Below are 25787 nucleotides of genomic sequence, written 5' to 3' on the forward strand. Positions count from 1 at the left end.
CTCCCTCCCTCCCTCCCTCCTTCCCTTCCTCTCTGTAAAATCTAGCACAAAATAGTTGTAGACTGAACCGTCTGCTCTCAGTCCATCACTCCCGTTGCCCCTTCCCCCAACTTGAGTCCTGTAAGTACAGGGTCAGAACTAGAGCCTTGAACTTCACATCTAGGTGAAAACTATGACCAAATTTGCTAATTATAAGGACAGGAGAATGAATCTGTACTAAAATACTTGAAAAAACACAGTTCTGTGGTATCTCTTGTGGCCACACAGCCTGAATCTAATCATGAGGAATCATTCGAAGTATTCCTTGCCTAGCAAACTGTCAGAAGTTAGACAAGCATGGCCAGCCATGACTGGTAAGACTGCGAGGAAATGGGTATCAGAAGTGTGAATCGGCGTAATCTTTAGGAAGTAAAACTGTCACTGTGAAATAAAACCACAGATTTTCATTTTTGGCCTAGTAATTCCAGTTCTAAGAATTTATCCTGAAGATTCAACTTTAAAAGTATAAAATGAATATGTATAAAATTATTCATTGTAGCATTATGGGTAACTACAAAATGTTGGAAACAACCTAAACCTAAATGTTCATTCAAAGAAGGGTCATGTTTCATGACTTTTCCTGGGCAAATGTAAACAAAGGTTTATTCATCTCAGACAGGGCACAACAGCAGCCAGAAGAAAGGATTCTACCCAGATCTAGCCTGGTACACCAGTTAATTCTTTGGAATTACTTACAGAAGCTTAGGTGAGTCACAGGCAGCTCTGTCACCAAAAGCCCATCTCAGCATGGGTGATGAGTCACAAAAGCTACATCCCTGGGGCTTCCTGTGTAACTTGCAGATAGCTCTGCTGGTCAGAATATATGTCCCCAGCAACAGCTACTGCTTAAAAATCCTTGGCGGCAGCTACTGCTTAAACTACCTGTCTGAGCTTTCTGAGTCTTGTGAGTAGTGTCCTGAGTCTTAGAGTCTCCCTGCCCCCTCCAGGAGGGAATGTTCAGAAGAAATGGCTCTACGATGGTGTGTGAATGAGCTGCACTACGTCCCCACAGGAGAACATATCGCAGCTTGGAAAAAAATGAAAGGTATCAATGTGAACTGATGGGAGTGGAAGGGAAAATGGGTAGAAATCATATCCACAGAGAGATAGGGAAACATCCACATTTCTATTGCATGGCACTTTAGTCAGTGATGGATCATATACAAGGATGTCCCATGGATGCTAACATTGGCTGACATTTCGGCCATCTTAGTTTGTGTCAGTCCATTCCATGGGGTTTAAAAAATGGAGTTGCCTAATAATGCCTTTCTCAGAAGCATACTATTTACTAAGTGAGTAAATATGCATGTATAAACATGCATGTTGCTATGTAATACACATATCACACACAAGCATTATGTTTTCTTGCTCAGTCTGCTAAGAAACTGTGACTCTCAAAATAACAGTGAGTTCATATAGCCCCAGATCTGGCTTTCTGAATACCATTCTCCAGTGAAGAGGGTCAAGGCTCCTTGGAGACATGACTGATTTAGGGTGGGGGCTGGCCATGTAGAAGGTGCACTTAGAGTAGCCAGATGCACCAAGAAATGGTCACGGAGAATGACTGAAGGCCACAAAAGTTAACTTGAAGGGCCTTCTGCTTAAAACAGAATAAGGTGAGTATTATAGACACACAATAAAGTCTAAAAAGAACCTCTTGAACAAATGAGTTGATGATCTAACCCACAGCAAAGTACTAGAAGATTGAGAAAATGAGTGCAAAAAGCAGAGCTCTTCCCCGCCGTGCAGTGTCAATGGTCAAATAACGAGGGCAACACAGGAGTTGGGCATTTGTCAAAAGCTGGGACTGTGAACTGGGGAAAGACCAACAGCAAATGAATTTTTACCTGGCCTCTCAGCACCTTCCTGAAAGACTAATAATTTTTAAGGCACACTGTTATGTGGTCAGGGAGAAGCCTGTCACTAAAGGAAGCCATCAGAGCCACCTGCACCAACAAAAGGCAAGTAGGTGACAGAGGCTCCTCCTGACTGCGAACACCAGGAAGGATGGTGTCACTGTGTGGCATTTCTGGCAAAATATAGTAGCTTGAGTCCAGTTATACAGAGCCATTCAGACAGGCCAAAGCCCACAGCTTGCCTTCAACATAACTGATCCATATTCTGCAAAAAGTCAAGGTCATGACAGACAGGGAAAGACAGAAGGACTCTTCCACATTAAAAAAGACACCAGGGGCATGAGAAGAAAACGCTGTATGGGAATTTGGATCTGAATTTCCTTTCCTTTTGCTGCAAAAAGCGATACAGGAAGAACTGTTCACAGACTTTGAACACACTTCAAAGATGAGGTGAGAGTACTGTAGCAATATTAATTTCCTAACTCATAATTAAAACATTTGGAAAACATCCATGGTTTATTTAGGAATAAAGCAATGACATATTTGCACCTTATTTGCAAACAGCGTAGAAAAAATATGCCCATAGACAGAATGATGGAACAGGAGGATGAAGACTGGAGAAAAATGGAGAGAAGAGCACAGAATTCTTTGCTTAAATCTTTCAACTTGTTCGTAAGTCTACAACCGCATCAAAAATACAACGCCAAACATCCCTTCATAATGTTCCATTCTAGTAGGAGAAATTATACTTTAAATTGAATTCTTTTCTTGTGGGGCTTCAGCATTGCAGCACACATTTTTTCCCTTTTTTTTTTTTTTTGATTATGCTTTAACGGAAATACTGGAATGAACATAACTGGAAAATGAAAAAATTTAATTCCCTTTTTGTGACACATGAATAATTTAGCATCACAATCTGGTATTTCATCCTGTTTGTTCTTTTCGTGTTTTCACGGGGAAGCTACTTACTGGCCCTTGGTATCACATATCCTGCCCACATAAGCACAAAACCTCAAACACTTCCAGTAGGTGATATGAGCCACGCAAACCAAAGGACACCCTTGGAGTCAAAGGTGGCTTCTCAAAGGACACAGCAACCGAGTGCCACTGCAGGGCCACAAAGCAGCAGCTGCTGGTACATCTGGCACAGAATGGCTTGTCTGAGACACAGGTTGCGCAACCTCGGAGGCTCAGCAGATCCACAGCTGTGAGTTAGTAAGAACTCACCAGAGAACCAGGAGTGTAACTTCAGGCTCACAGGAAAGAGAGCGAGCTGGGAGGTAGAGAAGCCTGGTAGTATGTCAGTCTTCCCTGGCGGAAACTAAGGGCAAGCTTAGGGGAAGTTGGCACCCATCTATCCACAACTATTCATCTAGCCAGTAACAGACTCTGAGCCCCCCAAAAGAACCAGGATTACTCCAGATGCCCTGGAAAGGGAACATTGCAGTGCTCTTACCTTTATAAGACCTTGAGGCATCTCTATTCCTATCTCTTGCCTAGCCCTGACCTCCATCCCAGGTGGCAGCCCCTTTGTCGCCAATAAAGATATCATTGTGGTTGCTACAAGGTAAAATGCAGCTCCCTATCAGAGCAGTCTGATGTCACTCCACCCCTCCCCCCAAGTTCCAGGCACTAGCCAGCAGCATCAGCCCTGGGTAGTTGGAAAGTCCTGTGCTCCAGGGGACCCAGAAATGACCAGCCCTCATTTCTTTCAGCTCCTCCACCAGCTGACCGAGGCACCACACCCCATGTGTAGGAAGCAACTCTGACTTGGGTGGGCTCCCTTATTCATAAGAACAGTCTTCCACGTCAAGAGTTTCTTCTGTGAAAACGTTGATTATAGTAAACCTTTGTTTTTATCAGAAGGGTTGTGGTGTTCTGTGTGACTGGATATTAGCCATTTAAAACAAACCTCTAACTTAGTTTTTCTTCAGTGTTCTGAAACACTCTGTTTGATTTAAAGAGAAGCATATATGTAAGCTGTATTTCTATGTAGAATGTTAAGACTCTGGGATAAATACTGAAATTCATTAACAGTGATCAAGCATGTGTGCATGCGTTGTATGCACAAATTCTTTCAAACTACATGGAATTTTTTCCCTTTTAAAGAGTACACAGAAGTATATACACACTTTGAAATAACATATATTCACTTTAAAATAGCATATATATACATATTATATATATGCTTTGAAATAATTTTAGGCACACATAAAAATTTCAAAAATAGAACAAAGTTCCTGTAGAAATTGCAAAGATAGAGCTGAGTCCCCATATGCCCTGTCTTATGTCTTATGTAACCATAGCCCAATGACCAATGCCACAAAGTGACATTGGCTCAGTACCTATGACTCAGTGCAGGCATGACCACACTACCTGCTGCCCACTTCCTCTGTGTTAGTGGTGATGGGTCTGTGAATTCTGCCATTCACATGGATTCATGTTAACACAAAACAATCAGGAGATGAAAACTTCCCCATCTCCACAGATCTCCATCTCTCCGGTCAGGTCACATCCCTGCTCTGCCTTAACCCCCAGCCATCCCCAAACACTGCCTGTCGATACAGTGTTGTCTTTTGGGAACTCATACAAATGGAATCACACAACATATAATCTTGTGAGACAGGCCATCTGCATTCTATGTAACACCCTTGGGATGTATCCAGATGTCTGGTGTATCAGTAGTTCATTCTTTTCTTCCTCCGGGTAACAGTCCTTGATAAGGAAGTGCCACAATGTGTTTTTCCATTCATCCACTGGATGTCAATTGTGCTTCTTCTGGTTTTTCATGATTTGAAGTGAGTATTATGTATAAATTTGTACAGATTTTATGTGACTGGAAGGTTTTATTTTCTCAAACACCCATGCGCAGGACTACTTAGTCAAAAGGTGTTTGTTTAACTTTATAAGAAATAAACTTTTTCAGAGTGGTTGCAGCATGTTGCATTTCCCCCAGGCAATATGTGGGAACTTTGTGTTAGAATTCCCCCCAAGATCCTGTTGAGCTGTCTATAGTGCAAAGCTCTAACCCTTCTAAATTCAGTGTCCTGAGTTATCTCTAGGGGGTTCTCCTTGTAGAACTCTTCTACAGGATTGGTGGGCTTTGCTGGGGACATAGTGTTTTGGTTTCCATATTATTATTCTTTCGTTGTGGTTTTGGCATGTGAATTTCTTTTGTTGTTTATGATTCTGATATGAGAATTAAGTTGAAGTATGCTTCTGTTTGTGTTATCCAGGTGCCTAGATCCTTTCTTTATTGGTTATGTAAAACTGGTTGGTACAGGGTTCAGGTTCTCTCAGGTTTATTTTGGAAAGAACTGATGACTTCAGATCAGCTATTCAGGGGTACCCACAGAAGCCCAATTCAGGTTCCAGTCAGGTACACTCAGGCTTCCTTTACCACATGGAAACAGGATGTTTCAGGCAGTCCTATGCATTGTCAACCCTATGCCAAAGGGAGACCAGAGGAGGACCAGAACTCAGCCTTAACCTACCAAAGCCAGATCTACCCTGGGGCCTTGGGAGGGGCCTCACAAAATACCAGGTAGGGGGATGGTATGGCGCAACTAGGGGATGCTCACCACCATGTGGAGGCAGGATCCAGGGGCTGTCAGGCTGTGCCTTGGGTTCTCAGGCCCTCTGGTAGTTGGAGGCCAAAGGGAGGCCAGAACCCAGCACTATCTGGCAGTCTGCTGAGCTCCAAGCAGCTACCCAGATGGAGGTCCGAACCCACCCTCTCAGGCTGTCTGCTAGGATCTCAGCCTTATCCCGCCAAAGCCAGTTCTCACTCTGACCCTTCTAATGCTCTCACACTTGAGGGATTCATCATGGTTGACTATAGCTGTGAGCTTACTCTCCTGATAAAGTTCTACTAAAGAGTAATTTCATGTCAGTTCCTTTCTATGAATATATAGTAATTTCTTTTGTGTCTGAGTTGGGGACCAAACTCAGGTCCTTAGTCTTGTTAAGCAAGTATTCTACCACAGAGCTAAGTCACCAATCCTAAATCTGCAGTTATTTCTAAGTGTTTGCTCTGCATCCTCACCAGCACTTGGTACTGTCAAGTTTTTTTCTTTCTTTCTCCTTCTGATTCAGGTCATTCTAAGAGGTGTGCAGTGATATCTAGTTACAGATTTCTCCTGTGCCTCCCTGATGGCTTAGGATATTGGACATCTTTTGTATGTGCTTATTTGTCATCTGTCCATGCTACTTAATTGTATCTTTAGATCTTTTGCCTGTTTAAAACTGAATTATTTGTGATGGTTACTTTTGTCAACATGACAAAGTCTAGAATCACCTGGGAAGAGAGGTTTTATCTTGGTCAAGTTAGTTTGGGGGGCTTGTCTGTAGAGGATTCTCCTGATTATTAACTGAGTTAGGAAGACGTGATCCACTGCGGGTGACACTGTCCCCTTGGCAGGGGATCCTGAACTTCACAGGAGTGCAGAAATCAAGCTTCCTACATGTATGCATGCATCCATTACTCTACCTTCCTGATTATGAATGTGATATGATCAACTCCCTCAAGCTCTTGTCATTGTGACTTCCTTGCTATGAAGCTGTGAGCTAAAATAGACTTGTTATCCCCTAAACCTGAGCTTTGTTGGGGTATTTTATTACAGCAACCAGAAAAGAAACTAAGAAATCTACATATACATTCTTTGTTGACTATGTGGCTTTCAAAAATCTCTCTCCCACTTTGCAGCTTCTCTTGATATCATTTTTACAGTGTCTTTTACAGAGAAAAAAAATTAACTCAAATTGTGCTTTTGGTAAGCTATCTAAAATCCTCTCACCTAATACTTAGGTTACAGGGAGTTTCTATGTTTCTTCCAAAAGTTTTATGGTTATATATTTTACATTTAGGTGTGATGGCTTGTTTCTTTTTCAGAATAGTATTCCTACACATTTGCTTGGTAAATTGCCTCCTGTAAAAGAACAAATTGTCTGCCCATGTAAACCCATTACGTGGAATACAAGGGAAGTTTATTTAGTTCACGGTTTTGGAAGCTGTGCGTTCAAACATCTCTGGTGGGGGCCCTTGACTGCTAACATCATGGCAGACAGCTTTGTGTTGAGGAGGATATTCATTGTGCAGTTGGAATCTGAAGGGTGGGGGGAGACACTCTTGCTGTTTTATAACAATCCTCTCTTGAGAACTAACCAGGGTCCAATGAGCATTTCACTGTCTTCTGAGAATGATGCTGCTGTGATCTAATCACCTCCCCTATTCCCACCTCCCATATTAGCATATGGGGAATCAAGCTCCTGACACATGAACGGTGGTGACAAACCACACCCAACCCATGGCAGTTCTGTGCTGAAACCCCATCTGCTCCAGTGACCATGGTGATCACTGGGACAACACATGCCCAGTTTGGCAGCTGTTCCTTTAACACTCTCCTGGAAGTTCCTACCGCCTTTAGCTCAGGCTTCAGTCATCCCAAATTGCATTCTTCAAAGTGGAGAGATCCAATGTGTGAGAAAGAAATCACACTGAACAAGGAAGTGGTCAGCCACTAAAGTGACAAATCCTGTTGTCCCCCAAGCCTCAGGAGCCTCACATGTCCCTCAGCCCATGCTAATGACAGATGGGCAGGCTGTGATAAGGGGACAACTGAAGCTGATCCAAATGGCCTGATCTGCTAGCCAAGTTAAGAGTCATGTTGGTTACCTCTCACATGCACATTTATGTCTTCCAGGTCATTCTGAAAGCAAAAATAGAGCACAACCCCCAACAGCTGCTATTCAAACATCTCATCCGAATGTAGCTATCTTCTACATTAGACACATAGAGAAACACACAGAAGCTCAGTTAAACACAGCATAGCAGATTTGACCACCTCAGTTATAGCCAGCATCTCACCCCAAGGGCGGGACCAAACCTTACACAGAACTTTGAGGGGCATACCATGTTCAGAACAGGCTGTAACTTCCTAATGAGCACCACGAGCTTCTAAGGTATTGAGGTAAGGTGCTTGCCTGGGATTCTACAGCTATTTTATTATTTTGGTAGCACTGGAGATTGAACCCAGGGCCTCACATGCATGCCAGGCAGGCATTCTACCACTGACCTACAGGTCAACCCTTATGAAGCCTATTCCTTACAGATGATTGTTTTATGACATACACTTTTGGAACTCACACAAAGCCTTCTGATGATCCTGGTTTGTTCAGAGTAGGCCTGGCACCTCGAATGGTAAGAGACAGTTACAGAAGAATTGGTCTTGCTAAAGATCACAGCACAGACTAGTCCCTCAGTCCAGTGGTTCTTCAAGCAGAATCTCTGGCTAGAGGTTAACATTGTGACCCACGACTTTGGCTTAATTGTCTTGAGGTGTGCTCTCTCCAGCCATGTATTGAAAAAGGAGAACTGGGGTGGGGCAGACTTGGACACTGAGCTGCATTAAGGGTGGCCTGAGGATGGTGGTGTTGCTCAGGCCACATGTCGCCTGGCTATTGCTCTGACTGGTTCATTTCTTTATTCATCTCACAAAGTGAGAGCTATCTGGCTAAAGTGAATGTGGTATGGGCTCTCTGAAAACCAGAACACTCATGGTCTCACGGTGTGTCATTCATAATCGCCTTCATGCTATGCTTTTCTAATTTCTTATTTGAAGTTTTTGATTTAAAGTGAGTCTCTAACCACATGATCCCCAAGACAGGGCACATGGCAGGCACTATTGCCAAGGTCCTTAGAAGTTATGTGTGTGTGCATGTGCGTGTGTGTGTCCATATGTGTGTGGCAGGGAGAGGTGTATGTGTTTACTTCCTACCTTAGATCTAGGAATATTTTATTTTATTTATTATTTTATTTTATATGTATGAGTGTATTGCCTGTATGTATGTAAGTGCACCCATGTCATGCAATGTCCAAAGAGATCAGAAGAGGGTATCAGATCCCCTGGAACTGGTGTTACAAATAATTGTTAGCTGCCATGTGAGTGCTGGGAATCGAACCTGGGTCCTCTGAGTGCTCTTAACCACTAAGCCACTTCTTCAGCCCCTGATCTAAGGATATCTTAAAGCACTTCACTCCCTGCTGAGAAGCTGGTCTGGTATGTCCACTTCGTCTCTGCTCACCCTCCACTGTTTGGCCAGAAGTGGGTGGCACATACAACTCTGGCCCCAGCGTCTTCTGTGGTGTCAGGAGGCTGGAGGAGGAAGTTGGTCTGAAATCATCTCCTGGTTCACTTTTTGCCCTTCTACTTCCTGCTTCCCCCACCTGCTTGCTCATGATTCTTCACACCTGTTTCTGGGAAACAGCCTACGACAGTTGCAATCAAAACCGGAAGTGAGCAAACACGTAGAGAAGCGCGGTTAAACTGAGATCTGGGTGCTGAACAGCACTCGGCCTCCTGGAGAGTGAGGCAGAGAATGCTTCAAGTGTAAGGAAGGACTACAAAGGTGTTGGGGAGTGGCTGAGAAGGCCAAGAAGATTTTGACAGTCAGGGTACGTGGGAGCGTGTGAAGACATCAGGGGATGGGCCTTACTTGGCTCTTGGAGGGCACCTTCAGGGTTTCAGCGTTGTATTAAACTATTTGGTGGCTCTCTAACTAACTACTGTTCTTTGTTTTGTTTTACTTTAATTTTTGTCAGACAGGGTCTCACTATGGAAGATACCCTGGGATTCACTGTGGGACCTAGATTGGCATGAAACTCAGGACCTCTGCCTCAAGGCCTCTGCCTCCTATGTGCTGAGATTACAGGAGTAAGCCACCATGCCAAGGACTGAATATTATTTTTTGAGGTATAAAAACAAAAGCAGAAAAGAAAGACCTAATCACCCCTTACGCCTGTTCGTGGCTTTTGCTTCTATTTCCTATTAGAAATATTAGAGTGAAATCTCAGACAGTTTGTACAAATTTCACCCACCCTGGGTCAGTAAAGATAGGGATGTTTGCTGGAGGGCTGGCTGTGTTCTGGATTTGATTTGGCTTGCGATGGATACCAACCTCATCCCACACCCTCTATGAGCCACCTTGAAACAGTGCTGTTATCTCTACAAGATCCTCCATGCTATATTTCACAATGTAAACCTCTACAGGTAACATCATGAATAAAGTTTTAAGACTTTCAGCACGCACTGCTTCTAAATAAACTTTGTGGACTGTTCTCCATTTGTTTCATGGCTATGCTGACTTCCCACACATCCCCTGGTGGCTCTCACCTTTCCAAAAGTGGGATTTCTAATTATTTATCTTCTAACATAAGGCAACATCATGCACTGACTTTCTGCGTACAAGCACACTTGAGGTACAATGTGAAAACTTACTGAAGACTGGGGAGATGTTTTCCAATTAACACCAGTGAACAACAGCATGCACTCTGCATTCCTAGGATGTGGTTTTTAAACAGGATGGAGGCTAGGTTGCCTACCTCTGCTGTAGCATTTCCCTGGTGACTGGTTCATGGGGCACAATGTTATTTTTCTTTTCCTAGAAGGATAAAAACAACTTTTCTTTTGAGAACCTAAGCAATTCAGCTTCCAAGACAGTTAAGCACACTGCTATTCCTTTGGCCTCCAGTTGTAAGAACATAGCCCTCATTAGAGAACCCAGCAAGACACACTGCATGCTTTTTATGATGGGGTCTTTCTTGCCTCCTTCTGTCCCCCTGTGTTTCTTTCAAATGAATACAAGCACTAGTAGTTAAGCCTGTCCTGTGCCAATTTCCACTGAGCATGCAGTCTTTGGTTTTTTAATCTCTGAGGATGGCCTTGGCCTCAGGCACCTAATGATTTTAACAGGCATAGCTTCATAAATAAACAAAATGCTTCACTTTACTATTTAAAAACTCTAACTTTAAAAACATAGAGTTGGGACTGGAGAGATGGCTCAGCAGTTAAGAACACTGGCTGCTCTAGCAGAGGACCTAGGTTTGGTTCCCAGCACACATAAGGAAGCTAACAACCTTCTGTAAATCCAGGTCCAGGGAATTCAGTACCCTCTTCTGGCCTCTGCAGGCATGCACAACACAGGTGCACTTATGTACATGCAGGTAGAACAGTCATGCGCATAAGGTAAAAATTAAAAAAATAAAAAACACTGATTAAGAGCAATGATCCTAGGTCTACATCATCCATCACCTTTTACTGTTTTCTTCTACAAGTGATTCCACCCACAACCCCAAGCCAAGCCAATGTATGCTTTCAATGTATGAGAGGAGAAATGGAAGAATATTGGTTAAGCTAAAAGCTGTGCTCATGTTTGGAGAGATTCTCTCATGTTTTCCTCACCTGCATGGTCAGTGATATCTGAATCACATTATAATATGAATGTGCTTTCCATCAGCTTTTTGCATATGTATGTGTGCATGCACGTGTGTATGCCTGTTCCCATGTGTATAGGCACATTCATGTGGTGCCTGTGCATACATGAAGATGATGCGTAGAAGTATAAGGTTGAAGCTGGGTGTCTTCCTCCACTGCTCTTAACTGTATACGTTAGGTGAAGGTCTCGCACTGAATCTTGTTGCCCCTGGCCAAGGGATCCAATATCTGCCTGTGGGTGCTGGCATTACTGGTGGGTCCTGCACCTACTGGCTTTTAGGTGGATTCTGAGGATCCCAATGCTGTTCGCCATATTTTCAGAGCAAGTGTTTGACCTGCTGACCCTTCTTCCCAGGCCCCATTACCTCTTTAAATAACACATTTTCAGTTTCAATGAATTCCCTAAATTCAAAGAATAAGCCTTTTCTAGTTAAGTTTCATGTTCATTGTCACGGTTTTCTCCTCTGATTATATAGATAAGTAGGAGAGGATTTTGTACTAACAATGGTCAAATTGGTATTTCCAAAGTACTAAGACTAATGACAGAAATAATATGATTTTTATACACATTAGAGTTATTAAAGTGCTGAAGACAGTGGTGGGCCTAGGGAGAGATGTTTAATAACCACTGAGAGATTCTACATTATAGGAATGTCCAAAGAATCCTTTTGATTCTTCCTAGATTTTGTTTGCGTATTTAGACAAGGGGCCTCTAGTCAAGATTGGAGAAACTTAACAAACTATAATTCACTGGAGTTAGAATTCTATTTGTATTTGTTCACAAACGATACCACAGAGTCAGCTACAGGCTTCCTTTTCTCAATGTTGTTCAATCTCCACTTGTCACAATTACATGCTTAAAAAGCATGTAGCTCAGAAGGCCAGATTTCATAACAATACCGATCATCTTGCAGGGACAGGAGGTTCTGTCCCCTTTAATGGCACCACAGTTATGGCAGATCTCCAGCCACTCATGAGACTCACAGTGACCCACTAGCCATGATGAAGGCTAATGACCTGCACAGTGGTTCCAATTACAAACTTTCTTCTGCTTCCAGCAAACTTGATTTGAGGATCCTGTGCCTTTGCTTAGCAAAAAGCATTTCAAAAGAGTATGAATAAAAATTGTGTATCACTTTGTCAGGAGGGTGTGTTTGCTCCTGTGGAGAGGTGGAAGGTGGAGACAGGAGAAGCTCGTGGGCAAGCAGGTGTGGTGTATGCAGTGGAGAAAACAACAAGGGACCCTATCAGACACACACACATGCACACACACACACACACACACACACACACATGCACACATACACATATGCACACACCATAATAAATATAGTTCTGTGTGGAAGCTGCATTTGGAATAGCCGCTAAGGTGGCAAACACTTATTTCATGAACGTAAACTCAATTCTGGGCAAGCCAAAGTTACCTGCACAGTATCTTTCCACAGAACGAGGTGGCAAGCAGTTAGAGCACCAGAAAATGACATGGGACCACAAGGATGCAAAATGGTTTCCTTGTGTGTGACAGAGCAGGTATCCTAAAGAAGCAAGAGTGTCTAAAAACAACTTTTCTATGGATTGACTATCCCAAGGGAAAATACCGATAGCTTAATTTTCTAATACCATTAAGTACTGATTTGTCATATTATTTAAGGTAAATTGATTACAGTTCTTAGCCTAACCACAAGCCATCTGCTAACACCTGAACATCTTGGTCTATATCCAGTGTGTGCTGAGATGCACAGGTCCAAAACATTACATAGTGTCCTGGCAAGACTTGGCAAGACTTGCAAGGTGGGAAGAAGCCAAACCCTGTCTTCAGAGGCTGAAAAATAGTAACAGTCAGATAAGGGCTCACTAAAGCCACCAAATACATTGAAGATGCTTATTTGTGGGAAGCAGTTGAATTTTGAGTAAGGACAGTTTGGGCTACTCTTGCTGTGTGCCACTCCATTTCTCTCCCCAGGGTGGTCTCTGAGGCATTTCTACCAGGTTGGAGCTGGCCAGGGAATCTGAGAGCTTTGCTACTGGGAGAAGTTGAACTGATGAGAGCAGAAATGGAGACCCATATCAAGTCATGAAAGAGGAAGGCCCGAGGCTTTCCTGGTCCAAGGCCTGGGTCAAACGTCAAACAGAATCTAGTCAGAAATTTAACAAGGAGCTCCTGAAAATGAGCGCTCAGAGGGGCTGGATCAGCTCACCTTCCATTCTGGCTGAGCTGGGGAAAGAACAAGGGCACAGAGGAGGCAGGAGGAGCCAGATGGACAGTGGAATATGGGACACACTGAAAACTGCCTGGACCTGGATGCCTGGACCTGGAGTGCATCCCAAACACATGGAATCTGTGGGCGCAGTGGCAACACAATCTGACGGATATATCTGGGCTCGGTATCTAACCAGTAGTGATCTCAAAGCTATGGAGATTCAGGGTAAATCTCAGCAAGTCAGTCTTAGTAGAAGAGCGAGAAAAGGGAGGTAGAGAAAAATAAACACAACTGGAGAGTAATGTCATTGGCCAAACACTGCAGAAAAAAGGTTATATTTAGTACAGGAACAAATATAACAAATGAAATAATTCAAAAAAATGAAAAGAAAAAGAGATGAGTAACCACCATATCCTCAGAGGAGAAAACTCAAAATCTCACCTTGCGACAATAGGTCATTCAAATGTTTAGTTCATTTCTAACCATTCATACCCATTCACGAGCATTTGCATACATACATACAAGCAAACTAGAAAGTATGGCCCATAGTCTGGGTAAAAATGTGGCCAAGAGTCAGGCATGGTGGCTCATGCCTTCCTACCTTGCTGTCCAACAAGTCTTGTAAAGTCCCAGAACTCCAGAGGCAGAGGCACGCAGGTCTCTGTAAGTTTGATCTGCCATGATAGAAGGATCTGCACACTTGAGAGACAAATCTAGCATCTAACTTGGACAGAGAAGCAATAATGCTAAAGGAAAGTAAGTGGCACACAAGTATATCTCTGACAGGAGTTTGAGAAGGAGGAGGGAGAGGGCAGAAATACGGAAGAAATAATGCTCTAAGCTGTTTGGAATATGCAGAGAAAAGTTAATGTGCGGAAGCAAGGAGTGCAATGAATTCGTTAGGAAAAGTGCAAAGAAGGACCACATCAAGACATAAATTGTGAAAAACAAGAGGTAAATGCGTTCGCCATAAGACAAAAGAGACTAAGGACTCACTGAAACAGAGAAATATCAGTACAGCTGATGTCTCTCTTAATATGAGACAATGTGGACCAGAAGACAGCAGTGACATTCATAAAATGTAAAATCAACTGTGGAGCAAGAATTCCATTGCCTCTAAAACTATCCATCACAAACAAGGGCAATGTAGAAACATTCTCAGACCAGTAAAAAGAGATTGGGAGAATCTGTTCCTAGATGTACAGGACGAGATACTAGAAGAAATCATCAGATTGAAAGGGCATGACACCAGATGGTTACAGACTACAGCTATCACCATCCTTAATCATGAAACTACCTCTTTCCTCACCCAAGATCAGAAAAAGGCAAGATGTTCATTTTCAGCACTTCTTTTCAGAGTTCTCCACTCTTCTTTTTTGTTTTTAATGGAGCAGGGTCTCCCTGTAGCCCCAGCTGGTCTGGAACTCTGTTAATGTAGACAGGCTGACTCTGATCTCGCAGAGACCCACCTGCCTCTGCCTCTCCAGTACTGGGATTAGGCCTCACTCCAGCATCACGCTTTGTTTTAAGGGTCTAGTCATGCAATGAGGTAAGCAAAGAAATGGAGAAAACCTCTGGGTCTGGCAATCTTCTGCCCCATCTTCTACAATGATCCCTGAACCTTGAGAGGTGAGGGTTTGATCCAGGTGTCCCATCTAGGGCTGTGCATTCTACAGTCTTGTGTTCTCTACACATTGAACAGCTGTGGTCTCTATGTAAATTGCCATCTACCTCAAGAAGCTTCTCTGGTAAGAGCTGAGAGATGAACTAATCTATGAGTACAATAACAAGTCATTAGGAGTTAGTTTAATGCTATATCCATTTAGGAGAATAATAGTAATATTACTCTTCCCTACAGCCTGTGACCTGTCTAGCCACAGGTCTCTGGCCCTGATAAAACCCCCAAGTTCTCCCCTACCCAAATTAGCCCATCAAGTTCCCCCAAGAATATGATTATATGATTAATCCTTCATGTCTGAAGCTATAAAATGATTTTCAAAGACATTTTCTGAATTATTTTGCTTCCTCTGGGTCAGTTCTCCTACATGCTATTGTTCTGTCCTCTTCATAATTTTGTCTTTTTCATTGTTCATTGAGGACTCCCCGGCTCCGTTTTGTATGCATCGATGCAACTACAATGGAGCTCTAACTCTCACACATGGATCCCAAGTCTCTGAATGAAAGGGAAGACATAAACATCTTGAGAGCCCAGACTGAGGGTTCTCAGAAGCCAAGACATGGCCAATGACAACCTGAGTTCTGTCTCCCTGTACTCTGTTTGTGGACTCCGCACAATGCTGAAACTGAAGTTTGCCATAGTGCACACTCCCTTCCTCCTTACAGAAAGATCATGATCATTAAGAGGAAAGAATCAGGTCGGCCAGTCTGGCTTTGCTCCCTTGGCTCTAGAAAAGCCAAGTATATGGTACTGGAAGTAGCTCAAGCAACCGTCTCCCTTCACCTAGGATGGGACCTTCATGTTCCTGTCTCCAGCACTGTCCGCATTAGGTGACATAATATGGAAAGCATCTGGCATGGAGAAAGCACTCTGTGCATGTGCACTTGTCATCTCCTTTTTTCTGCAGTGAATAAAAGGCTCACCCTTATGGCGGTTTTTAGACAGTGGTCTATGAGTTGTAGGTCTGAACAGATGTGCGTTGTCACAAATATGTGGGCAGTGATGTGGCTTTTGACACAGGTCAGCATTACTGTCAGCAGGAGGGCAGTGAGGCCTCTTCAGTAGCGGGCTCCAACCACACCACCTCACAGCTTCAATTCCAATTGCATGTTTCGTAGAACTGCTTTATTACACGTCCCTGTAATCTCACTATTTGATCTCATTTGTGTGAAAGGAGAAGTGGTTTCCTGCTGTTGGTGCTCCTGGAGGCTGTCATTTTTAGCTGCTGGCTGGGAATTGGATGAAGCAGTGGTCACATACCAGGATCGCAGTCCTGGGCTGTGGGACACCAGGTCTAATTATCACCACCCAGACTGTCCTGAGGATACCAGTGGGATGCCTGCCTGTCTGCCAGACTGTGCAGAGAGCTATCCTAAGGATCCCCAGAAGGTCCCTCAGCTTTCCCTCATTTCATACCAAACCATACTGCACTACTCAATAGCTAGTAGCAAGCCTGTCTCAAAGTAGAGCAGGAAAGAGCACAAACACCTCATGGACCACTGAAGCCTTTTTAGAAATTTTTTATTTATTATTTTTGTTTTATATGTATGAGTGTAATGTCTGCATTAAGTGCACCAGTGTTGTGCAGTGCATTGGATTCCCTGTAACTGCAGTTACAGACGGTTGTTAGCCTCCGTGTGGAGGCTGGGAATTGAACCCAGGTCTTCTGCAAGAGCAGCCAATGCTCTTAACCACTGAGCTATCTCTTTAGCCCCGTGGAAACCTTCTATAGATATTCTTGAAGTTGGCTGTGGAACCATGCATGTTTTTCCCACAACCACTAGGCAAATAGAAGCCTAAATACTGCTTCAGAATTGTGGCTGGGTGGGTAGGGCTCTCTGGATCTAAGATTGCCCTGGACATAGGCCAGGGATGCATCACTCCAGTCAACAAGAGAGGAGCAGGCCAGCATCTGCTGCCCAGCAACCAGGCGCTCCAGCTCTTAACCATGGTTGTGGCTGTCTCAAAACTACTCTTTGCAATTGAAGTACTGATTCTATAGAATAAGTGAAGTCACAAAATCTCAAAAAAAAAACTTGAAAAAAAGTTGCATTTTTCTTGTTTTCTGAAGGACAGTTGCCCTCTGGAAAGAGTTCCAGATCAATCCATTCAATTGCACAGTTTTAGAAATATGCTAAAAAGTCTATACTGTTTTCTGTATCTACACTTTTGGTACATAATTTATTATTTTCTTATGCAGTCACCCCAAGGATCTACATATTCCCCATTGGCATATTCAACTAATTGTGAATAGAAAATGTTAGAAGAGAAAGTCAGCTGAACCCAACATATGAAAACTGTTTTTCTGGACACAAATCACAATGTAACTATTTACCCAGAATTGACATTATATTAGGTGTGTATGTCATGGTGAGATGCTTTATAGTATACAGAAGGATGTATGTAGGCTAGATGCAAACACATGCCATTTTCTATTAGAGATTTCAGGCTATAGTATCCTTGGGAGCTCCTGGAACCAATTTCCATGAATACAAAGGGAAAGGTTTATTTGGTCTCTAAATCATCCTTGTCTATGTGGCTTGCTTTGATCAATGAGGCCATAACAAGCCATCAAGAAAGACTGGAAATGTCCCCCAACTTTTGGATTTTCTCTCTTGCTCCTCTTGAGACCCTGACATGGCTGCAATGTGATGGAAACCTGGGTTGGCCAGCCAGGTGATGAGAGAAGTGGGACTTGTCATCCCATCACTGCAACCAAGCACAGCACTCTCATGCACAAGTACCAAGCCAATCAATGAACAGCTGACTATAGACAAATGGAGAGTACAAGCCCATCTAGAGCTGCCATTCCACTGGATTCCAGCATCCCTACTGTGCCACACCCCATAAGTGCCATACTGCTACATTCCAGTTAAGCAAGTGTAGAGTGCCTAAAAGTCAGAGTGCTCCAAAGTCTAATAGACAAGACAGCAGAGAAAGCGGGATACTACACAGAGGAACTGGGAACTACAGGCTGCAGATCTTGACTCCTGCCTTTGGCTGTAGAGAACCATGAAAGGTTTCAGGCAGAAGGGCTGTGACAATCTCTGTGCTTTGGGAAGCTGCTATGGCTGCAAAGTGGGAGGACAATGTGGGCGAGATGGAGGGGACAGAAGGAGGAGGAACAGGACTAAACCGGAAGCATAGCACGCCATATCCAGAGAAGGAGAAAATCAGGACAGCATTAGCTCTGGAGAAGAAATACTTCCAAAGTGAAATTTGCCACTGACTGGAGATGAGAAGTGGCCCACGGAGCACGCTCAACTCTGTTAAGATTTTTTGGAAAATCAGCTCCGCGTTATAGTACATCCCTGCAATTTCTGCCACGGTGGCTATCGAAATTTTAAAATAAATTCCAGAAAGTCCTTTTCTCACACATGTGCATTTTATTCTGTCTCTCCCGCCTGGCACATTTATACATTTTCCGTGAATCTACACTATGTCAATGACATTGGGAGAGGAACAGGTGACTGGCATGTCTTCTTAGACTTCAGCCATTTTCTCTAGCTGCTTCACAATGGACTAAGAATTCTCATTCCCTGTAACATGCACAGGCATCTGATTCAACTTGCAAATAACCAAAACCAATATTTAAATACAACTTGCTTTGATTCACAGTATGTCTGGATCCACATTTTTGGCAATCCATTACCAGCTTGGCTCACCTTAATTGCAATAGTTTTTCATTCAATGACATCAGCCACTTGGTGTGGGTTTTAGAAGAATTGTGCTGAAGTCGACACCTACCCAGTCCATTGAGTCCTGGGCAGAGCTCCTGGGTCAGCTGCTGTGCTTACCAAGTCTCCTAGGGTTGGAATCCTCTTGCAATCACCCCTCAAGCCTCCAGAAGCAGGGCAGAGGGTGCCACTTTTGCAATGACTTCCAATACTCTCCCACCCAACCCCAAGCTCAGACCCCTACTCTCTCTCAAGTTGTTTTCAGAGCCAACAGGGGACTCTTTCATCAGAATTTCTGTGTTAAATTCAAGCTGCACTTGTGATACCTGCTTCCAAGATTTACACAGGCCAGGCAGATTTAGATACTTGTTTTTGGCCAAACCGTGAGACTTTAGAAAACAGTAGACACTTGCAACGGGTATTTTCCAGAAGTCAAAGCACCCTCTCCCAATTTCCCTGAGGCTCTGGCCAAACTCATGCCCTTCTCTTCCCGTCCCACCTAATATCACAAGGCGGCATTAGGGTCTCTATAGATGTGGTCACTGAACATAGGCCTGTCAGTAGCTCTCATGGCCTCCCTTCATGAGCACTGCACTCAAGTTCGGGGAGAACTCCCTCTACTCTCCCTGTAGTGCAGAGACCTCCTAATGATCCCTATAGCTGCTTTGAAGGGACAGACATGCCACACAGCTGGCAACCATGGTGTCCTATCACACAGAGTCCTGTTTGTATGTCTTTGTGCTTGTAATTCAGATGCCCTCACTTGCCCCATCTGTGAAAGAAATGTGTGTTGGGGCCGGAGGTATAGGTTGCTCAGCACGTAGGAGGCCCCAGGTTCAATCACCAGTATCAAAAAAGTTTTGTTCTATTAATTCAACTTATCTCCGCTTTCATTTCTATTATTTCTTCCAACAGGTTTCTTAGATAACAAAGACCTTCTAGTAGAAACTTGGATGTCAAATTAAGGGACCCACTGTGACAGCAAAACACTTCCCCAGTTGTCCCCACAGGTATCTCCAGCCTCATGCAGCACTCTCCCATCTTGCTGGCTGTTGTTAATGGTCTTTCTCTCTCTCTTGTGGAGTACTGAACCGCAGTACCCCAACTGTCCTGTCATCCAGTGGTGTCTGTTGCCCCACCCATAGGACTGGTACTTTAGCTCACCTTTGACCAGAATCACTGTTATAGCTTCCAGCTGTTGGCCCATTTAGTCTTTGTCCACTCCTTCCATCCCTCACGAATAGGAGCAAAGTGGCACCAAGAAGAACATTTTTGCATAAAAATTTCCCTCCCTGGCTTTTGCTGAGCATTCATAGGTGTCCCCCGTACCCCACTGCCCAGAAGGCCTCCCACAAGGACATCATCTTACCTCCAACTCCTGTAACTCCTCCTCTTCCTCCACATCATAGGACAGGGTGTGGATTTTGATGTCATCAGCTGAAAGGTCGATGAATTTCCCATCAGGGTACTCCAGACTGTCTTTGGTGGGTGATCGGTCCTCAATGAAGGTGGTCTCACAGCAGTCAGTTGCCATGCCATCTCCCCAGGAGCGCAGCATGCCCTCCGAGTAGAGGATAATGTTGGGACGATAATGGGACTCCACCGACTGCTGCAGTGTGTTGGGGTCCAGCAACTGCTGCACTGACTCACTCCTGCTTCCATCCAGGCTGCCTGGTGCTGCACTGGCCACCAGTCGGTGGCTCTGGTACTGGGGTGCTGGGTAAACAGACACCAGGCCATCCCTGCTCTCCGCCATGAAGTTTCTGGTGTTAATCAAGCCATTCTTTTTGCCGGCATCACTGATCTTACTGTGTACCAGCCCATCTTTCTGTTCCAGGATGCCATCCATGGTAGACTCCCTCAGTGTCAGGTTAGCAGGCTGTACTCACAGGTCACACATGCCCCATGGGACCCATTTCCCTGGAGGAGTAGGAAACAGAAATGAGTTGAAAATTACGCTTGAAGCAAAGCTCATCACACAAGCTATACTAGTCAGATAGTGTGCATATTAGCTATGGAGTTAGATAAATACCCAGTCCATCATGTTCTGTGACTTTTAAAAAGGCTGTATTAGAGCACCAGTCAGATTAAGCCAGAAATTGATTACCTGCATCTCTATGAGGTCTTTGATTCCAAATGGATGCTGTAGGAATTGGATCCACTGCAGCCCTCTCCCTGCCAGCAGATATCCTGAAACCCTGGGAAGCTCAATCACATTAGCATCCCAAGGGTCCACAGGAAAATATAACCCTGTGCCTGTAATGGGGATTGACTCTTCCAAGCACAAAACCATTTATTCAAAGAAGATGCAGTTTAAAACAACCTCACACAGACAAAGAAAACGAACGACAGGAAGACCACACTGCTAGACTGGACACAATTCCACACTGAGGACACACTCCATGTATGTGACAGTACATTCTTATGCACCTATTAGAATGAGCACGGAACTCACACATACACAATGGTTACGTAACTCCAGTCCTCACTAGAAGCTTCTCTGCATGGCTTACTTGACTTAGTGAACTATCTACACATTTGGATTTCATGAAGTACGTACTCCAAATTGTTCCTCCTAAGATCATTTTGCTAGACTTGCACAATGTAGAAAGAAAGAGAGAGGGGGAGTGGGGGGAAAGAAGAGAAAGGACCAGAGCTTAAGACTCTAGGGAACATAAAGAATGGCTGTTCTCCGACTGCATATTAATAACCACTATGTATAATAACATCGCATCTGGGCTACGGAGATGACTCAATAAAGTGCTCACCATGTAAATATGAAGACCTAAGTCTAATCCCCAACACCCATGTAAATGATTTTTTAAAAAGCTAGGCAAGGTGGTACACACCTGTAATCCAGCACTGGGGAGGCCAAGACAGGAGAATCTCTGGGGCTCCCTGGCCAGCCATCCTAGCTGTATCGCAAGCTCCAGGCTCAGTGAGAGACCCTGTCTCTAAAACTAAGGTGGAGAGACATTGAGGAAGACACTGAATGTCAACCTCAGACCTCCACACACATGAACATGTGTACATATAAATGTACTAAAGTTTCCTATAATTTAAAATTATTCTTAATTATAGCTGCTTTATTTTATTTGGTGGTAAATACAGCAATCTAAAATTGCAGTCTAACCAAAGGAAAAGAGGAAAAGACTAATTGAAAAGTCCAAGAACATATTCAAATAACTAGGTTAAACCACAGCACATACACTGGGAAATAAGAATTATCAATGTGAAACTGTGAAATTTAAGAGGGGTTATACGACATCATTCACTCTGATTAAGTGGTCTATCTCTGAAGGTGTTTCTATAATTGAAGACTTAAAATTATTAATTAAACTACTTGAAAAAAGATTTTGAGGGGAATGACTGTAACACACTAAGGGTAAGATGTTTGTGGACCACCTCTGTACTCCATAGATTGTCTAGGTTACTACAGTGTGCTTTTGTGGCATTTCTGGTCCCAAGCCCTCAACTTCTCCAATCTTCCTCCTTCCACAGAGAAGTTATTACTTCCTCTCCAAACCGGTCCTCTATATCACTGTGATCTGACGGACATACCAGCAAGACTACAGAAATCCTGAGGACTTAGCTTCTCCTTCTACCCAGACCACTTAAAAATCTTTCAAAAATGTACCTGATTGCATGTGCTCAAACTCAGCTTACTCTACCGAGTCTATATCTTGCCCAACTAGAAGTTAACCTTGCATTTGCTGGTGTGCTCAAGTCACTTCTTGCCTTTCTTTCTTATGCTGTTCACTGCATTCGTCTCTGACAGTGTGACAACTGCTGCCCAGACAGGAACTTAAGGCCATGGATCAGTGGTGTAGTTTCCCTTTCTTGCATATAATATGGAACCTTGGTCAGAGACTATGTGTTGAAATAAACAGACTTCGATTTTATGTGACTAGAATAAGCCCTAATGTTGCTTTCTGGCTTTTCCATGCACTGGAGGGGAGGTGTCGTTACTCTGCAAAGGGTTGCTGATATGTGGTGTCGACATCAAGGTGTCGTTACTCTGCAAAGTGTTGCTGATATGAAGTAGCCTCAGTGCTGCCTGGGTGCCACTTAGAAAAGCAAAAGAGCTGGGGTAAAGCCCAGTGAGAGAATATACACTTAATGTACATGCTGCCCTGCCCCACACAAACACACACATACAGGAACAATAGAAGTTACAATAGACGCACACTTCTCGAAACAAAATCTGTATTTTCATATCATCTCTGCATCCCAGTCTGGACATTAAGGCTTGGTGGGGCAGGCAGGTGTAGGGGACACCCTATTCTACAGCAGTGTTGTATGGGGGCAAGTGGCTTGATTTTCTACTGTCCTTTTACTAGTAACAAACACAGATTGAACATTCTTAATGTGAAAATCCAAAATACTCTAAAATCTCAAATGTTTTATGACCGATAGGATACCACAAATGAAAATTCTCAGGCATGTGCACTAAAATCACATCCAGGCTACGTGTGTGTGGAATATATGAAGCATTCAAATCTTCATGTATAGATGTGATGCTCACACTCAAGAGATCTCATTATATATGTGGTATTATTCCAGTGTCTTAAAAATTGAAGTCTATCCTGTGAAATGCTGTCTTCTGGATATAAAAGGACCATTGTAGTCATGAACCTGCAGCAATTGTTATTACCCACATAAGACCTCCCCTAGATCAGGCCCACCAACACTCCCCCTTAGATGGGGAACCGGCTCATGGGGCAGACTCCCCCTTGAGGAGCTATTGAAAGTTAATGAGCTGCATGGGAGGGGCTGTCATTTTCCTCAGTGGTGTAGCCACTGGTAAGTTGCCAAAGCTCTAGTAAACAATCCCCTCATTCATGCTAATGTAAGCAACCTTAATTAATAAACGTGAGTGAGTCACAAAAGAAAAAGCAGACATGAAGTAGAAAGGGGACTAGCTAGAACGAAGAAGAGATTCAACAAAGCCAAGAGACAAGAGAGCAATGGGGTGAATCTGATGAAAGACACAGTAAACACAAACAGGTATGAAATCATCAAAAATAAAATTTGCAGATTGACATATCTCTCAACTCTCACCAGAGAAGCTTCCTCATGCAGCAGATGGCGATTAACACAGAGACCCACAACCAGAAGACATGCAGAGAAAAAGAGGCTGCAGAATGCTTTTCCCTGAATAGGACACCTGTATCAAACTTCTGCCTCCCAAGGCTCAGGGATCATTGTGGAAGAGGAGCCACATGGTGGTCATGACCACAGGAAAAGAGTTTTCCTGCCAATGGATCAGTTGCTCATATGGAATCACAGCAATGGTGACAGCATCCACAAGCCCCACGTAAGATCAAGTGTGACAAAAAATCCCAGCATGGATGGAAGTGGGGAGATATATAGGAAACCCTAACCCTAGCTGAGGAATTATTGACAACCAATAGCTAATATATATAAATATATATTACAGCCAATAGCTATTACATATATATATATATATATATATATACATATATATATATATATGGAGTGCATGAAATTGGGCAGGGACTCATAAAGAGATAAGGGAGGGGGTCTAAATATGATCAAAACATATTGTATGCTCACCTCCCTCTGCTTTCCTGGGCCTGCAGGACTCACTGTAGGCCTTTCTCCCATCCACAGTCCTCTCTCCGGGGTAAGTCCATCTTGCCCTCTGTGCTTTGACTCCCTCAGCCTCATTCATCCTCCCATCTCCCCCGCCCGTCTCTCCTCCTAGTTTGGGTCCTGTCCCATTCCTTGTCTTGAGGCCCCAGACACCTGGGGAACCACTATTGCTTCCTGATCCTCTTCATCCAGACCAACTCAGAGCCTTCTCTGGTCCCCAGGAGCACTGCTTCTGGGCCTAGCCCCACCCTTACCTCCCTCTGCTTCCCTGGGCCTGCACCACCCTCCATGGGGGCTGAATTTTCCTCTTCCTGATCCTTTGCATCCAGACCATCCCAGCTCCTCAGTGCAGTCCCCAGGAGTCCTTGGGGCCGTTTCCCACCCCGATCTGCCTTTGCATCTCTGCGTGGTACAGCCACCAGCTGTCCTAGGCCAGCATCTTTCCTGGGCCTGGCTCCCAGGCCAGTCCAATCCCCAAATTCCTGAGGCCAAAACCTTTCCTGGAGGGATCCAGACCTTAGGAGAAAGCCTGAGAGCATCTGATCCTCATCTGACTTGGGCCTCTGTGGGAACTCCTGAAGACAAAAGCAATTTCACCACTCCAATATAAAATCAAAAGAGAGAACCAGAAGCCTAGAACAACCAGCTTTTCATGCCCAAAAAATAAACCACAAAGACACACAAAGTTCACAAAAAGAAGGAGACCTAAACTTGAAGGCTTGAGTCTCACACAAGAATCAGACACTACAAAAGAAATCCACACGGCAAAATCACAGAGAAAAAATAATAACATGAAAACCAAAATAACATATCCCCACCAAATACCAATAGTCCTATAGAGAAGTAGAATGAGAACCCCCTAGAGATGATGCAGGACATGGAACTCAAGAGAATAATTATAAACATGATAAAAGAATTCAGTGAATTTAAAGAACACACAAAAAAAGAAATCAAAGAACTGAAGGAAGATAGGAATAAACTTCTGAATGAATTTGGAAAAGAGTTAGAAATATTGAAGACTACTCCGGCTGAAATGAAGAAGGATGTGAAACACTCAGTAAGCTGACTTTTCAGTGCAAACTATGAAAGCCAGAAGAGCCTGGACAGAAGTATTCCCAGTTTTAAATGACCACAGATGCCAACCCAGATTATTATGCCCAACCAAAATGTCTATTATAGTCAAAAGGAAAGGAAAAATCTTCCATGACATAAATAGGCTGAAGGAATTCATGTCCAGCAAACCAGCCCTTCAGAGAGTTCTAGAAGCAATACAAAGAGCTGAAGAAAGGAATGACTATACCCAAGAGGTTGTGGAAAGAAATTCAGTGAAGGTATAACTGTGGAAAAGTACAACTATATCAAGAACGTAAAAAGAAATAAAAAAGACAAGACTCAGTACACATCTTTCATTAATAACTTTAAATATTAATGGACTGAAATCTCTGGTC

The 25787-nt window shown here is 43.6% G+C and overlaps 1 protein-coding gene across 4 annotated transcripts in view; it reads right to left on the minus strand.

Moving 5' to 3' along the window:
* Positions 1–25787, minus strand: part of Syndig1 (synapse differentiation inducing 1) — a 191616-nt gene that overhangs the window by 82452 nt on the left and 83377 nt on the right. For all 4 annotated transcript variants that reach the window (XM_008830019.2, XM_008830020.3, XM_008830021.3 and 1 more), the window contains exon 2: positions 20093–20643. In XM_008830019.2, coding sequence (XP_008828241.1) covers positions 20093–20572 — 480 coding nt within the window. In that variant the 5' untranslated portion in view covers positions 20573–20643. The remainder of the gene's footprint in view (positions 1–20092; positions 20644–25787) is intronic.

The sequence above is a fragment of the Nannospalax galili genome, unplaced genomic scaffold (assembly GCF_000622305.1).
Source record: "Nannospalax galili isolate Female #2095 unplaced genomic scaffold, S.galili_v1.0 scaffold1174, whole genome shotgun sequence".
NCBI lineage: Eukaryota > Metazoa > Chordata > Mammalia > Rodentia > Spalacidae > Nannospalax > Nannospalax galili.